Genomic DNA, 15,475 nt, shown 5'->3' on the forward strand with positions numbered 1-15,475 from the left:
GTATGTACATAAAAATTCCATGTCCATATAAAGAATAGCAGCTATAAAATCACTCACGTCCCATCGCATAGAACCCATTCACAATGCAGTAATTGGATAGACAGTTGGATTTAATTAATGGCTCTATAATAAATTTCCTGGCATGCAAATCAGCAACGATTAGTTCGATATATAAACAGTACTAAGATACATATGATTTAACCAGGGCTTTTTTCCATGTGACGCGGTGGAACGGCGTTCCGGCACCTTTTTGTCTCGGCATTTTTTATGTTTCAAACGAATATTCTATATAATTTGAATTTTCTCTCTTCCAATAAAATACTTGACAAGATGTAAGTTCCGGCACCTTTTTTTTCAAAAAAAGCCCTGGTTTTAACTAATAGTCAATATTTAGGGAGTTAGTTTTTCATTTTATTTTATAACTTTATATTTGTATCTAATCTAACCTGTCTCTTCTCATATCGTGAATAAACGCCTAAGGCAACATATTTTTAACTACAAAATAGAACTTTAAATATTTTTTTTGGGGAATGACTGTAGAAAACCGTATTTTGGGCAGCTATTTTTGTCAATTTTAGCATTTTAGCGTTTTAGGGCATTAAAAATGTTCAATTTAGCATCTATTTTTATGAAGAGTTTAATTTTAAATAATAAAAAATTTCGATGAATTTTAATAAAATTTATATACATATATACAATTTAAAGACAACACAACCATTAAAAAATAATAGAAAAATTCAAAAATATTTTGAAATTAAAATAACAATAAAAAAAATATGAATATAAAAATATAATACCAATTAAAATTGATTAAAACTTAACATGGAGCATATTTCTACAGATTCTTTTTTGAGATTCGTGCGACGATCGGTAACAATTATATTGTTTTTACTAAAATACCTTTCAGCATCCACACTATTAATGGGACACCAAATAGATTTTAGAGCGACACAACCAAACTCTTCATATTTAATTTTTGTTGCCATCAATAATAGCAATATATCCGGCGTGGATTCCCTTTTTATATTCTCTATTAATTGTCTGTTAATACATTAAACAATGGCAGGTTTCTAAAAAACAAAACTGTTTCTTTAACATTAATATTAGATTTTGAACCTGCCACAGATGGATTGAATAGTTTACTCAATGTTTGGAGGAATAGATTTGTCTCATTTAGTTCTGAGTGCGAGTCTAATTTTAAGACGCTTTTTTGAGCAGCCTTTCGAATACACGTCTCCAAATGTCTTCTATTGTTTACAGTAGTAGACAAAAGCAGTTGCTTGGTTTCGACAGGAAAAACACCGTCTATGGTAAACTGCAAGCTCTGTTTTATCCCCTCAATTTCTCCATATAATAAATGGGCAAAGGGATAGGAAGACCCTTCTAAATTGTCTATTAATTTTATGCAAATTCACTTTATTTCATCTATTCGCATATTTTACGAATTTAGCATCTATTAGCATCTATTTCAAATTTTAGCATCAATTGAGCATTAATAGCAAAATGCCCAAAATACGTGTCTCTAGGAATGAGTCATCTTTTTACTAGTATCAATATAAAAAAACCTGGTGCATTATTACGAACAACTTTCTAATTTAACACACTAAAATGATTGTTTTAATTGATAATTTAGACAAAACAATAAAATTTTCCACCGGTTATTTTCGACATTATCATAGTTGCTCGACAACTATGATAATTCCATTTCAGCTTATCGTAAATATGTATGAAGCTGTTCATTGAAACTACACACACAGAATTCGTTTTGATTTATAATTACAACAGGATTAAAATGAAGTCGAAAGATGCAAATAATTCTCAAAAATGCAACGGCGTTGTAAGATTGGCAAACAATTGCATTATGTATGGTGTTGGCGATCAATAATAGCCACGCACGTAGCACACTATTCCATACATATTGATTGGCGGGACGTAAACACAAGCAAGATGCAGCAAGTGGACGCTGAACTCAAATCTTTTTTCGAGTATTGTCGCCAAGTCGGTTTCGACGATGAAGAATTGGCTGAAATCTGTCGTCCTCTCTACGGATTTACTCGAAAAAATTGTTTTAAAAAATGGCTGATCGTTTCGTGTGCTCTGATATCGCTCGCGTTCGGGCTCTACGCTTTGTCGAACGTCGAATCTCTGCAATGGCACACTTCGGCTATCGGAAGAATTTTGATGATAAAATTACTTCCGTTTTGGGACTGGACAACTCTGTTTTACAAGCGATGTTTGATAGAAAGGAAGCAACTGGTGGTTGAAGATCAAATGCCTCTCTCTCTTGCCGATTGCGACATGTGCGAATCCATCGGTAAGAACATTTTCATATTGAACAAATACAGAATTAAAAAATAAATCATAATTTTGTTGTATTTTCATTTTTTAACATATGTATGTCTACCATATGTGATATATGCAAAATTATTTCTGAACTACTTGCCAATTGTTTTGCTGCGAAAATATGATAAATTGGGAATTCTTGAGTTGTCAACACACATTTGAAATTATTTACATCTTTGATTATTCAAAAAGCGAAAGTTTTCTAGAATGTATTATATTTTCATACTGTTTATTTATTTATTATTATATTTATTACCAGCAGAATACATTAGTGGTTAGTATATAATGCTTTGAACAGAGTGGTCACGGGTTCAAATCCCACTGGTTTCTGTTGTCTAAATCTTGGAATTGTGACTCCAGGTCGATCGTGTCCTATCAGAGTTTGCCAATTTATCTGATTTTCATTGAAACGGTTTCAACAAATTGGCAATCTTACCCATTTTCTAGCAAAATCTTGAGTTTTTAGCAATTTCGAATTTCGCTTAATTGTATAAAATGCTGCAAATTTATAAATTTGACCATAACCGTCTCTGTGGATATTAATTGATATGTATTTATATACTTTGTATAATACTATTAATATTTGTATCAAATGTATAATGTTTCTGGCCAGGAAGGTGCATTAGGGTTACCTGTTAAGCCTAAACTAAAAAACTAAAATTACAGTTAAGCTATAGTGACATTACAAATATACTGCAGGGCGTCACTATAGCTAGGGATATATACATCAAAAAACAAAAGATAAAAAATGAAATATTAAATATCAAAATATAATAAAACGTAAACAAAATAAATCATAAAAATAATGTAAAGAACAAAAATAATAGAAAAATAAAATGAAATATGAATAATCAAATTTGTATTGTCCAAAATCTAAACGTGCTAGTATTTAAGTTTATGGTAAAGATAAGATAATAGTAATTTTTATAGTTTAAAATAGATTTTAAAGATAAACTTAGTCATATGCTGCTATATGTACATACATCAGTAGTGAACACTGTTTGCAGTGATGTAATTTGAAACTTGTGGAATGTTGCAAAAATCATATATCATTGCATAATATGAAAATGTTTCCAATTAGCTAATGGCTATTTATATTTTTTGCTGATAACTAATACTAATTTACACATGTATGTACTTTGAACATTAGTTTCCTTTGTTTTAAAAATAAAAAAAAATAATATTAAATTTAGCAAATAAATAGCGCTTTTACTTTATTTATAACTAGTGGTTTTACCCGGCTTCGCTCGGTATTTGTAATATAATTTCTAATATAAATCGCTTAAACATGGCCAATCTAATAGTAAACATTTTATTAAATTTATTTGAATATAGAAACCAACAAGTTTCATACAAACAATACCAACCAACAATAGTTACATACTTTCGAAATTATATATTAGATAATATGTATATATTATCTAATATATAATTTCTAATTATAATACATATTATATATATATATTATCTAATATATATATATAATATGTATTATTACTCGAGAAAAATAATTTATATGTATATATTATCCTCACAAGTTTTGTATTATATTTTAGCTTCCATACAACACGTGTCTGGAACCAAATACGACGATATACTCAATCATTTCTTGATACGGAGCGCACCGGTGATAGTGACCGACGCAAGCTCTGATTGGATCACCTCGAAGATACCGAATGTAAACCTGACACAGGTTCTACTAGACGATGACCGACTCCGCGATTCAGTGCCGTGCGTTCTCCAGACCAATCTCCGAACAGGAAGACAACCGGCAGACTTGAACGTTCTCCTTACCAAAGTGACCGAGGTTGAAATGTCCAACTGGTTTTTCCATTTTCAAAATTGTGACCTGCGAGCCGTTAAAGTTTTTCGCACGGCAGCTCCTCGGCCATACTTTCTCTCACCACATATACCTCCAGCACATTACAATTGGTTATTGATGTCTAATAAATACTCCTCGCCGAGATTCAAGTCTTTGGAATTGGAACCGGGTTTGATTGTTATGTCGCAACTGAAAGGTTCCACTTTAATACAACTCACGCCTAGGTTCCCATGCGAAACTACATGTCCTGGTTTGACTTTCGATTTACACGAAGCTGAAACTCTCGTACTCTCTAATTCTATGTGGCGTTTTGAATATATGACCGACGATAATTTACTCAATATAGCAGTCCTAACGGAAACTGCCTGGAATGATGCTTAATAGGATGCAAATTTAACTTTATGTCTGAATGTTTGAAATGTTTATCATAATAATCTAATAAGAGCAAAATCCTTTAATATGTGAATATATTAGTGCTTTCACAACCAAAAGAATATGCCGCCGATATGAGACCCTTTAATTGGATTTAATCTTGAATTATTTCCTTAGACACTTTGTATCGATTTCAAATATATGTAAGTAATTCTGTAAAAAAAGGATCCAACTTATACGAGAAATATTATAACTAATACTATACATTTTTTTGTACTACCTATGTAAAAGCAAGTTTTAAAATTTGCTTCAACGTTGTACTAAACAGTATATTACCTACATATTTAAAATAAAAAGAATGAAAATTGTACTTAAATATTTAATTACATTAAATTATAAATATAATACATATATTAATCAGTCTTTTCTTTGGATGATCCGTCGTTTCTCAACCAATACCATATATTTTTCAGTGATATAATAACTGGAATCATAACTGGTAGGAAGAGTGGAATATAAACAGCATATCTAAAATGGTAAATATAAATAAATAAAATGAACAATAGATTCGAATCGACAGACGCAAACACATATAAGAATTGCATACTTTTGATCATCTGGAAAATATAATAAAGCTAATAAACTGGGATCGGTGAAGGCAGCTTCTGCCGATAGGAATGCACTCCTGGAAGATTCCAACGCTTTCAGCAAATTTCCTGTTTTTAAATATTCACCGGTAACTTCGATACTTTCCACTGCGTTATAAATTGAGGCACCAACATCGTCATTTATAACAATATTAGAAATTTCACCTGATATAAAAAAATGATTAGAGATTTGCTACACAAATACATAACAATAAAAAATAATAAAATTACCCAAAAGTTGAGAAAGCGATCGAAGAGTTAATTTAGCCGAAGTTACTTGCTCGATAGTTCTCATTCTCATAAGAGAATCCATTTCCCATTTACGAGGTAAGATTGTTTCTAAAGCCTGTATCTCAACATCACTTATAGGATTCTGAAATTAATAATGTCATAAGGAAAATATGTCAAAAATAATATAATATCAAATACCTTTGACAACTCACTTGACTTTGAATTCCGATGAGTAATCGAAGCTGCGACAGAAAATATCCCATAATTTGTTTTGTGGGCGGACGATATACAGGAATTTCTTGCTGATCACCATTTAAATATTCAGAACAAACTTCAGCTGATGGGTTTCCTATCACCACTCCACCCCAACGAGGTGATAAGAATGCATCCAATGTTCCGTTAACTTTTACACCTGTCAAAAAAATGTATACAAATTGAATACATGATATACTACATATAAAATGAAACGTGTTGAAATATTATATAAACCTTTCTTTGAATAAATATGAATTGGTGCTGATTCGCAAGGAGGAACATACAGAACGAAATTTAAACAAGGACTATTTGAAGTATGAGAGCCCAATTTCTTTTCCAGCGGTGTAATGAGATGTGGTAAGACGTCTTCAGATAGAGCATAGTGTCTTTTCAAAATGGTATTATCTAGTACCTGTAATTGCATTATGTTTTTAAGAAGAATTAAATATAATGAAAGCTAAAAATGTATGTTTTAAATACCTGCTTTGGATTAAAATCCAATTGAACGTAATATAACCACTGAGACTTCAATGTAAAATTATGCACAGTACTCAAATGTGATACAAATGGTTGAAAATATCCTAGAAATGGTCATTAAATCATGTTTTTGTAACGAATAGATTACATTGCATATAATATTACAGATAGTGACATTACGTTCAATAGCTTCTTTGGGATTCCATTCTATTTTAATTTGATCTGGCTTCGGTGAAGCAATGCTCAAACTAATATCAAACATGCTTGAAGGTGGAATTCGTCGTTGACCAGCAGCATCATGACGAGCTGCTGCCGGAGTCGACATAGCCGCAATAGTTGTTTTTATAGAATTCTCTACCAATATCCATTCACGTATGACTTTCTTTAATTTGGCAGCAACTGCAAACGAAATCTTATTAAAATGTATCAATCAATTATTGCTATAGAATAAATGTTACACTTACAGATGTTTTCTCGGTAAAATATTGTCCTGGACGATGTGACGAATACATCAGTGTCCAAAATAGGCCATTCGATTAGCATCAAACTTCCAGGACCATCTTCAAAATTAGTGATCATATCCATTGAACCGTCGAATATTTTGGGTAAAGGAGTTGTTACAAAATCCAAATCGAATATGTCTAAAAGCAATATTATGAACAATATAACATATGCATTCAACGAGTATTTAATAAAAAAATAGTTTCATTAGTAAGTTAAATTATACCAGAATTTTCAAACTGTTTGGCTAACTCATATTTCAACTGTACTGCATTGTCTGCATTAGCCGAAGCTATTTTGATTACCGAATGAATCTTCGTGTTTATACTATCCAAATTGTAAATACGAGTGAACGGAAGAGATACCCTGAAAAATTAAATATTATATATAGACATTAAATAAAACATAAAAAGATAAGCCAGCAGTATGGCTCGGTGTTGGGTTTAAGTTCCGGGTTGGATCCCGTGCTAATCATTAATACTGCTGGTCAGACTTATAGGATATTTGAGACTCCAAATCGATCGTTTCTTATCAGAGTTTGCCAATTTATCTGATTTCATTGTTGAAACGGTTCCTCTATCAAATTGGCAAAAATCATTCTACCCCCTGTCAAATATATCTGAATTTGATTTATGTACAATATGTAAAAATGTATGTACAAGTCTAAATCCATAGATGTCTCTATGGATTAATTAATTGTTAATTTCATGTTCTTCAGCCTCTCGAAATACAGCGATTTATATAGTAAAAATGCTGCAATGTTTGTAATTAATTGTTTAGGAAGGCGCATTGGGGTCTACCTGTTAGGCCTTCCTGGTATACATATATCTATGTAAAAAATAAAAAATAAATAAGGACTATTTAATTACCTGTAAACTTCTGTTGTCTTCCACCATAATGGCATGCCAACAATTATTAAAACAGCTACAAATGAAATGCTGGCATACATACGATATGATTCTGAAAAAAAAAATACACCAGTAGTTGATATTTTTATTTAATTACAATTTATTGATTCTTAGATTGATTGATATATTAATAAGCTAGCAATAATAAAAGAATAATTACAATACATACTAATAACGTAAAAAATATAAATGCTTATGCTGTAAATTGTTTTGGTCAGATTTCAAAAGTAGGCTACATATTTTTGTGATTTTTTTTACATCTAGTAGAATAGATATGTAGATGATAAAAAATAACACTTTATGATATCTTTTTAGTTAACAAAGAAGTTCTTGGTTTTTTGATGTTTCAACTCACCATTAGGGGCACAATTTATTGCAAAAAGTCCCTCTGAATTTTAACATAAATATAATGCTACGTAAACAATGATTTACGACCAAATTTGATCGGCGAATGACGTCTAGGTTATATGCGAAATGTCATTTATTTGAACACATATAAGTGTAGATTTTAATCATAAACGAAGTGTAAAAGAAACACAAGCTTATGTTATATGATTATTATGAAATAGTGGTAAAATTTGTTAAAAAAACTAACCAGACATCTTGTAGGCGGTGTCCGAAACATTAAAGCACGCATGCGCAGTGAGTCTAACTAAATGACAGCGATTGAAGCGCCACCAATGACATTGAAGCGCGCTAAAATGTCATCAATTTGAATTTAAATTGAGAAATTCTGGATTTTTCATAGTTTCATATGTGAAAATATATTATACCTAGTATGAGAATGTTTGTAATTACGGCCATATCTTTCAATTGCATTATTCAATATGTGTATAAAAAAATACATATCCAGGTACATTATTATTTATTTATTTAAAGTTTGGACCATTGTAGCATTACAGGACTTCCCAATGCGCCACAACGGTCAAAAATATAACAGAAAAGAAACAAAATAATAACTAAAGTAATTAGACATAGGGCTTTCAAGCCGGCTCAAACCGAAACCGAAAAAACCGGCTTTTGACCATCTTTCAAAAAACTGAAAACCGGCTTTTATGGCTCGATCAACCGGCTTTTTAAGGTTTCATTTAATTATTGTTTTTTTCCTCAAAACTAACAATGAAAGATAAAAAAAATGTGTATTGGATCCAAACTTTCTTAAAATCCAAACTTTCTTAATAATAACCTACACAAGGCCTTTCAGAATTCTGGCAAATTCTATTTGTGCGTATTCAGGATCTGCCATTTATTCAGTATCTCTCATTACCACCACGGCTATGATATTTGTAATAATAATAATGCAATAATGATCTTATGAAAATTCATAATGTTTATAAAAATATTTTTTTGCATAACAATATATATATTTACAATACTTCAAAAAATCTTAATTTTCTGAAACCGGTGAAAGCCGGTCAACCGGCTTTTTATTTGTAAAAAAACCAAAAACCGGCTTTTTCTTTTGGGTGGTTTTTTGGAACCCCTAAATTTGACATATAATATATAATAGCGGATAATAATAATAATTAAAAATTATAATAAAAAAAACAACAAAGGAGGAAATGTCTTATAAAATAAAAATAATTATATGAATGTATTTATATATCAATCCATTTAAGTTTAATGTTTAGTATGTAGATACAACCTTTTTCAATGCACATTTTTATCAGAGTTTGGATTTTTTGTAGAAGTTTTTGTTTTATATGTGATTTTTTTCAGTGTTGATACAGGCGCATAACTACTATGCCGCACGGGCATGCGGTGCATGCGGGTCTTTTAGGTATTTAAATAACAATACTAGACATTTTCTAAATGAAAGTCTGTTATAACTTTGTTAAGAAGTGATCTTAATGCAACAATATATGTATATTAAACAGTATATCAAAATATAATTCTATGGAAAGTGAATTCGCTGACGAGTACGTGGTCTTTTTGCTACTTTTCACTTTGCCGGTCACTGTCGCTAGTGTTGAACAAATTTTTAGTAAATAAAAATTAGTAAAAGACTATAAAAGGAATTCGAAGAGTGAACTCAGACTCAGTGAATTAGCAATTTGTAATTGCAGAATTTGCGACTTCGAAGGTGAGGAACATTTAAATTATGTTTTAATTATTATCAATTAAATTTTATTAAAAAAAACTACTAAAGAGGGGGCCTCTTTCTAAAATTTGCATGCGGACCCAATTTTTCTAGTTACGTCTCTGTGTTGATACCAGATTTTAGGCTTTTTCAGTAAATAATAAAAAGCTTCTAAAAAAATGAATGCCCGGACCTGGCCTCGGAATTTGTATTCATATAAACGTAATAAGTTTTGAATCTTAACTGTTTTCAATGAAACAATACTGAAGTAGCATGAATTGTTAAATGATTTGTTCTGACATTATTTTCGCTTGCGAATGTCGTGTTGTGGTTGGTTCTTTGCAACTGCGATTATAAATATATACATACATATATAGACCTACCATTATTTCTTGAACATTTTCAAAAGCTTCCGAGAATGATCCTAACTTTTGCGATTTTTACAAGCTTTTTATTAGCTTCATACGGTTATTATTAGCTATTTATTAGATTTATATTTTTATTAGATCGCTAAATATAAATATTATTATATGTACAATGTATATATGTATATATGTATGTAGTCATTAAACCGGTTTACTCTTTTCGAGTACATATTTATCGCGCGGTTGCGCGCTTAAAATGCAATATAATCCAATATCCATAACATTGTACATGTCTATCTATAATTCATTATCATGGGACATAATTTAATACCGGTGTTGTCAAACCTTTTCTTATAAGTTTTATTTATTTTTAGTTACATAATGTGTTTGATTAAATTTTTATCATAAATTGGTCCTTTTAGATGGGAAATTTGGTGGAGGAATATTTGATATAATAAATATACCAAAAAAGTCTTTCAATTTCATCTCCAATCTGTCGATTTTTTATGTTCATAATACTGATAACTTCAGAGATTAGAAAATAAATTTACCGAAAATTAGCTCTCCATAAACATACTTTCGTCTAAAATTTAAGGAATATTGATTATTAAATAATTTGTGATGTCTTTAAATAATATTTAATATGAAATGATAATGATAAGTAAATTGATTTAAAAACATGCAGCTATTATGAATTACATTTTATTTGGAGGTTAGCAATTATCTGATTTCAAAAATAAATATATGGCATTGATATATTTTCTAAAAGGATGCAATTCATCAGAATTGTACAGAACAATTGTCATATGATTCATGTTTTCTTTAAAATTGAAAATATACGATTTTTTCATTTTTACCATAGTGGGAAGAGAATGCTTCGATGAATCGACGCTTATACATATACTAGTGTTAGACCCGTTGATTTCAACGGGTGGTTTCGAAAAGGAATTGAAACTCGAATAAAAATAAAGTTAAAGATATTGAATCGACTGGTTTCGGAAAGAAATTGATGCACGAATTACGAATGACAAATTACGAAGTGATTACGAATTACGAATTACATTTTGTGTATCGCCGACGCCTCCGGCACCCCGGGGCCTTCGCCCCCGGCGCTTCCGTCGCTCCGGGGCCTTCGGCCCCAGCGCCGCCGACGCCTCCGGCGCCCGCAGCGCACCCAGCGCCCCCGATGCCTTCGGCACCCCGGGGGCTTCGCCCCCAGCGCCGCCCCCAGCGCCGCCCCCAGCGCCGCCCCCAGCGCCGCCGACGCCTCCGGCGCCCCCAATGCTTTCGGCACCCCGGGGGCTTCGCCCCCAGCGCCCCCGATGCCTCCGGCACCCCGGGGGCTTCGCCCCCAGCGCCGCCGGCGCCCCCAATGCCTTCGGCACCCCGGGGGCTTCGCCCCCAGCGCCGCCGGCGCCCCCAATGCCTTCGGCACCCCGGGGGCTTCGCCCCCAGCGCCCCCGATGCCTCCGGCACCCCGGGGGCTTCGCCCCCAGCGCCGCCGGCGCCCCCAATGCCTTCGGCACCCCGGGGGCTTCGCCCCCAGCGCCGCCGGCGCCCCCAATGCCTTCGGCACCCCGGGGGCTTCGCCCCCAGCGCCCCCGATGCCCCCAGCGCCGCCCCCAGCGCCGCCCCCAGCGCCGCCGACGCCTCCGGCGCCCCCAATGCTTTCGGCACCCCGGGGGCTTCGCCCCCAGCGCCCCCGATGCCTCCGGCACCCCGGGGGCTTCGCCCCCAGCGCCGCCGGCGCCCCCAATGCCTTCGGCACCCCGGGGGCTTCGCCCCCAGCGCCGCCGGCGCCCCCAATGCCTTCGGCACCCCGGGGGCTTCGCCCCCAGCGCCCCCGATGCCTCCGGCACCCCGGGGGCTTCGCCCCCAGCGCCGCCGGCGCCCCCAATGCCTTCGGCACCCCGGGGGCTTCGCCCCCAGCGCCGCCGGCGCCCCCAATGCCTTCGGCACCCCGGGGGCTTCGCCCCCAGCGCCCCCGATGCCTCCGGCACCCCCAGCGCCCCCAATGCCTTCGGCACCCCGGGGGCTTCGCCCCCAGCGCCCCCGATGCCTTCTGCACCCCGGGGCCTGAAAAAACTGGGAAACTGAAAAACTGAAAAAATGAAAAAAATGAAAAAACTGAAAAAATGAAAAAAATGAAAAAACTGAAAAAATGAAAAAAAAAATGAAAAAACTGAAAAAATGAAAAAAATGAAAAAACTGAAAAAATGAAAAAAATGAAAAAACTGAAAAAATGAAAAAAATGAAAAAACTGAAAAAATGAAAAAAATGAAAAAACTGAAAAAATGAAAAAAATGAAAAAACTGAAAAAATGTAAAAAATGAAAAAACTGAAAAAATGAAAAAACTGAAAAAATGAAAAAAATGAAAAAACTGAAAAAATGAAAAAAATGAAAAAAATGAAAAAAATTAAAAAACTGAAAAAATGAAAAAACTGAAAAACTGAAAAAAATGAAAAAACTGAAAAAATGAAAAAACTGAAAAAATGAAAAAAATGAAAAATATGAAAAAAATTAAAAATATGAAAAAAAAAAATTTTGTTCCCCGTACATTATGTTCGGCGAGCGTTAGGACACATACACACACCCACACACACACACACACACCCACACACACACCCACACACAGATTACCGTCTTTATATATATGATATATATAGCGCATCCATATAAAAATACTACATTATTTATAAATACAAACATAAAAATCCATTCGTAAAACTGACCAAAAATACAACATGAGATATTATAAAGGATTGAATTTGATTTTAATTTAAATGATTTTGAGTTCGTGAAAATTATTTGTTACACATCGTCACTTTTGTAAATTCAAATGCCGACCATTTCCACTCGGGATTAGCCAACTTGGGGAAAAGCGGATGAAAGCCCCCGGGCCTCATGCATGAAATTACCAAACCGCACAAAATCGCCAATTTTCAAAACGATTTGAAGACTGTAGGAATTTTAGCTCAATCTTTTGCGAAGTGAAACATGGAAGAGGCTTGAAAGAGAGAAAAAAAATGATTTCACTTAAAAAACTGTTATGAAAATACAAACACTTATGTTTTAAGTACCCGAAGTCCGAAAACGAGTCGTCTCGTTTGCTTCTTCTCGCAAAAAATATTTTGCCCTTTATTAATGGCATTTCATGACGACCCTAAAAGCATTTTTTGCACAAATTTTAAGAGGGCTGGACCCCAGCCCCTTGTCCATACAAACCATAGGCAGATCTAAGGGGGGTGCCATGCCCCCCCCTTGGGACGAATTTAATTTCATATATATTGTAAATTTTTCATATTTCCTGAATGGGGCTTTACAACATAATAGATTTCTTTAAAAAAAAATACTACAATGTAAGTATCATATCTACTATTATTTATATAGTAATGTTAAATCACATAAGTTTAAATTTTTTTTATGTTCAATTTCAAAATGGCACCCTCCTTGACCACTTTCTGGATCCGCCTATGATACAAACGTATTTGACTTCTCCCTTCTTCAATTATGGCACTAGAGAAATTATTTTTTAATATGCTATTTATATCCACCATAGGCATGTTTAATTTATTTTTATTTTTTTGATTTATCAAAAAATCAAATAAATCAAAAATCAAAAAATCAATTAATCAAAAAAATATCTACATCTATGGGTCCACCTTACGGCACAAACTATGAGTTGATGAAGACTCGAAAAATGAACGCGTCCCCCCACTCCTAATCTTAAATCTTTGGTACGAGTTCATTTTTCGACTCTTCATCAACTTAGAGTTTATGCCGTAAGGGCCACCGTGCAAAAGGTACCGTTTCCATGTTTTTTTATTTATTTTTATTTATGGCACAGCGCGCATTCACTATCCCTGATTTTGATAATCCAGCATTCATGAAATGCAAATTTTTGCTACATGTAAATTTATTTTCAACGATTGCCATTTACCAGATATAATGGTAGAAGTCTGGAACATGGAGTGACGTCGACGTGACCAATAGCAATGTGCGCGAGTGTTGGTTATGCTTATGGTATACCAATACATATGTATAGTCATTACGTATGGGTGTGCGTACAGTGTTGTGTTCCGTGCCGTGCAGTAGGAGTAGTCACTAGTCACCAGTCAGCAGTCGCTAGTCAGCAGGCTCATTTCATACCAGTCCGTCGCGCTGGGAAGAAGTGGCCACGCGGGCTGCTCTGTCAACAACACAACCCCACGCCATACAATTGCACCCCACAGGTCAGTGGCTTCACTCCAACCCAAACCCCCACTCGAAACCCTCCCCCATGGTTCGTTCACCCCTTTGCAAAAATACCCCAACATACCGTCTTATCCTACTGCAGATCGATCAACGGATTTTATTCATACATTTCAAATTCACTTGGCGTAAAGTTCGCGTGAATATTGACCATGTTCCAGTTTTAAATGGGGTTGTTTACTTCGCACACATAACCTTTTCCATATGTGCAACCTCGTGTTTTTGACTTACGAATATCCGTCCCAGCATCACCTCTGCTGTCAATTTAATGAATGAAAGTGGCATTATTTTCTCATCATGTGTCCGTTTATATTTAAATGTACAATTTTGATTATATTTTTAGACGGATTTGTGCCGGAACGCGCGACACGTATTCAACGTTATTTTTGTAAATATAGATATACATATAAGCATACCTCATAGTGGTACGTATCGATTTTATAAACATACCATACATAATTGTGAACGCTTATTGTTTATGCATATGGTCAATTTATATCCATATTTAGTTTGCAAGTCTACCGGTCGTCTTTGGTTTTCGTGCGTGCAAGTTTCGCTCGTTCCCGACTATGCGTCTTATTGCAACGAGTGGTGAAATTTGTGTACTATGTTTTTATGTTCCTTAGCAACGGTAATGCAATCGTATAAAGGCGGACTCACAACGATGTTACACATTTTATTAATCCCATGTTTAATTTAGAAATAAGTCGTGCCTATTTTCAAAAAAACTAAATAAATATTTAAAAAAAACTATGCCGTTCAAAAATTGAGCGTTATATCTTCAACATAAGAAAATATTTCACCATAATAAATAATAAAAAGTACATACTTATATATTCACTAGTGAAGTAGTCGAAATTGTGGTAATAATAAGCATAATAAATCACTGAAAACAATGATAATGGTTAAGTAATTTTAAAAATGTTAAATCCGCCGAGATTAGTTGAAATTTAGTTGAGTAGTGCTTAGTAAGAAATTTAAAAAAGTGTACAGAAAATATTTTTATTTCGTATAAGATACAGACAAATACAGACTATTAAATGTATTACGGATTTGATATTGATTCTTTCAAAAATAAAATAAAAGATTACTTACGTATATACATACATAGTTATGCCTTTCAATACCTATTATCAATATTTTTATCTCTATTAAAAAAATGCCAATGTCCATTTAAAAAAAATGATGTATGCGTGGTGTAACAAAAATAATCCAAATCTCA

The 15,475-nt window shown here is 34.2% G+C and overlaps 3 protein-coding genes and 1 long non-coding RNA gene across 5 annotated transcripts in view; 3 read left to right on the forward strand and 1 right to left on the reverse strand.

Annotated features, from left to right (window-relative positions):
• Nucleotides 1-15,475, forward strand: part of LOC143920049 (uncharacterized) — a 422,197-nt gene that overhangs the window by 215,111 nt on the left and 191,611 nt on the right. The gene's annotated exons all lie outside the window — the stretch shown is intronic.
• Nucleotides 1,903-4,945, forward strand: LOC143920038 (uncharacterized). The gene is made up of 2 exons (XM_077442723.1): nucleotides 1,903-2,314; nucleotides 3,900-4,945. The coding sequence occupies exons 1-2, from the start codon at nucleotides 1,948-1,950 to the stop codon at nucleotides 4,544-4,546; spliced, it is 1,014 nt and encodes a 337-aa protein (XP_077298849.1). The 5' UTR covers nucleotides 1,903-1,947; the 3' UTR covers nucleotides 4,547-4,945.
• On the reverse strand, nucleotides 4,905-8,214 carry PIG-S (phosphatidylinositol glycan anchor biosynthesis class S). Its single transcript, XM_077442694.1, has 11 exons — nucleotides 8,152-8,214; nucleotides 7,518-7,608; nucleotides 6,875-7,014; nucleotides 6,612-6,788; nucleotides 6,328-6,546; nucleotides 6,151-6,251; nucleotides 5,905-6,082; nucleotides 5,628-5,827; nucleotides 5,416-5,557; nucleotides 5,145-5,349; nucleotides 4,905-5,065 (listed from the first exon to the last, which is right to left on the reverse strand). Exons 1-11 carry the CDS (start codon nucleotides 8,156-8,158, stop codon nucleotides 4,951-4,953), a joined length of 1,575 nt encoding a protein of 524 aa, XP_077298820.1. The 5' UTR covers nucleotides 8,159-8,214; the 3' UTR covers nucleotides 4,905-4,950.
• The window catches only part of Indy (tricarboxylate transporter protein I'm not dead yet), a 39,451-nt gene continuing 38,081 nt past the window's right edge, over nucleotides 14,106-15,475 (forward strand). Inside the window, exon 1 of one of the 2 annotated variants that reach the window (XM_077442687.1) lies at nucleotides 14,106-14,234. The gene's annotated coding sequence lies outside the window, so the exon portion shown is untranslated. The remainder of the gene's footprint in view (nucleotides 14,235-15,475) is intronic. The other variant, XM_077442688.1, reaches the window with a different exon arrangement.

The sequence above is a fragment of the Arctopsyche grandis genome, chromosome 12 (genome assembly GCF_051622035.1).
Source record: "Arctopsyche grandis isolate Sample6627 chromosome 12, ASM5162203v2, whole genome shotgun sequence".
NCBI lineage: Eukaryota > Metazoa > Arthropoda > Insecta > Trichoptera > Hydropsychidae > Arctopsyche > Arctopsyche grandis.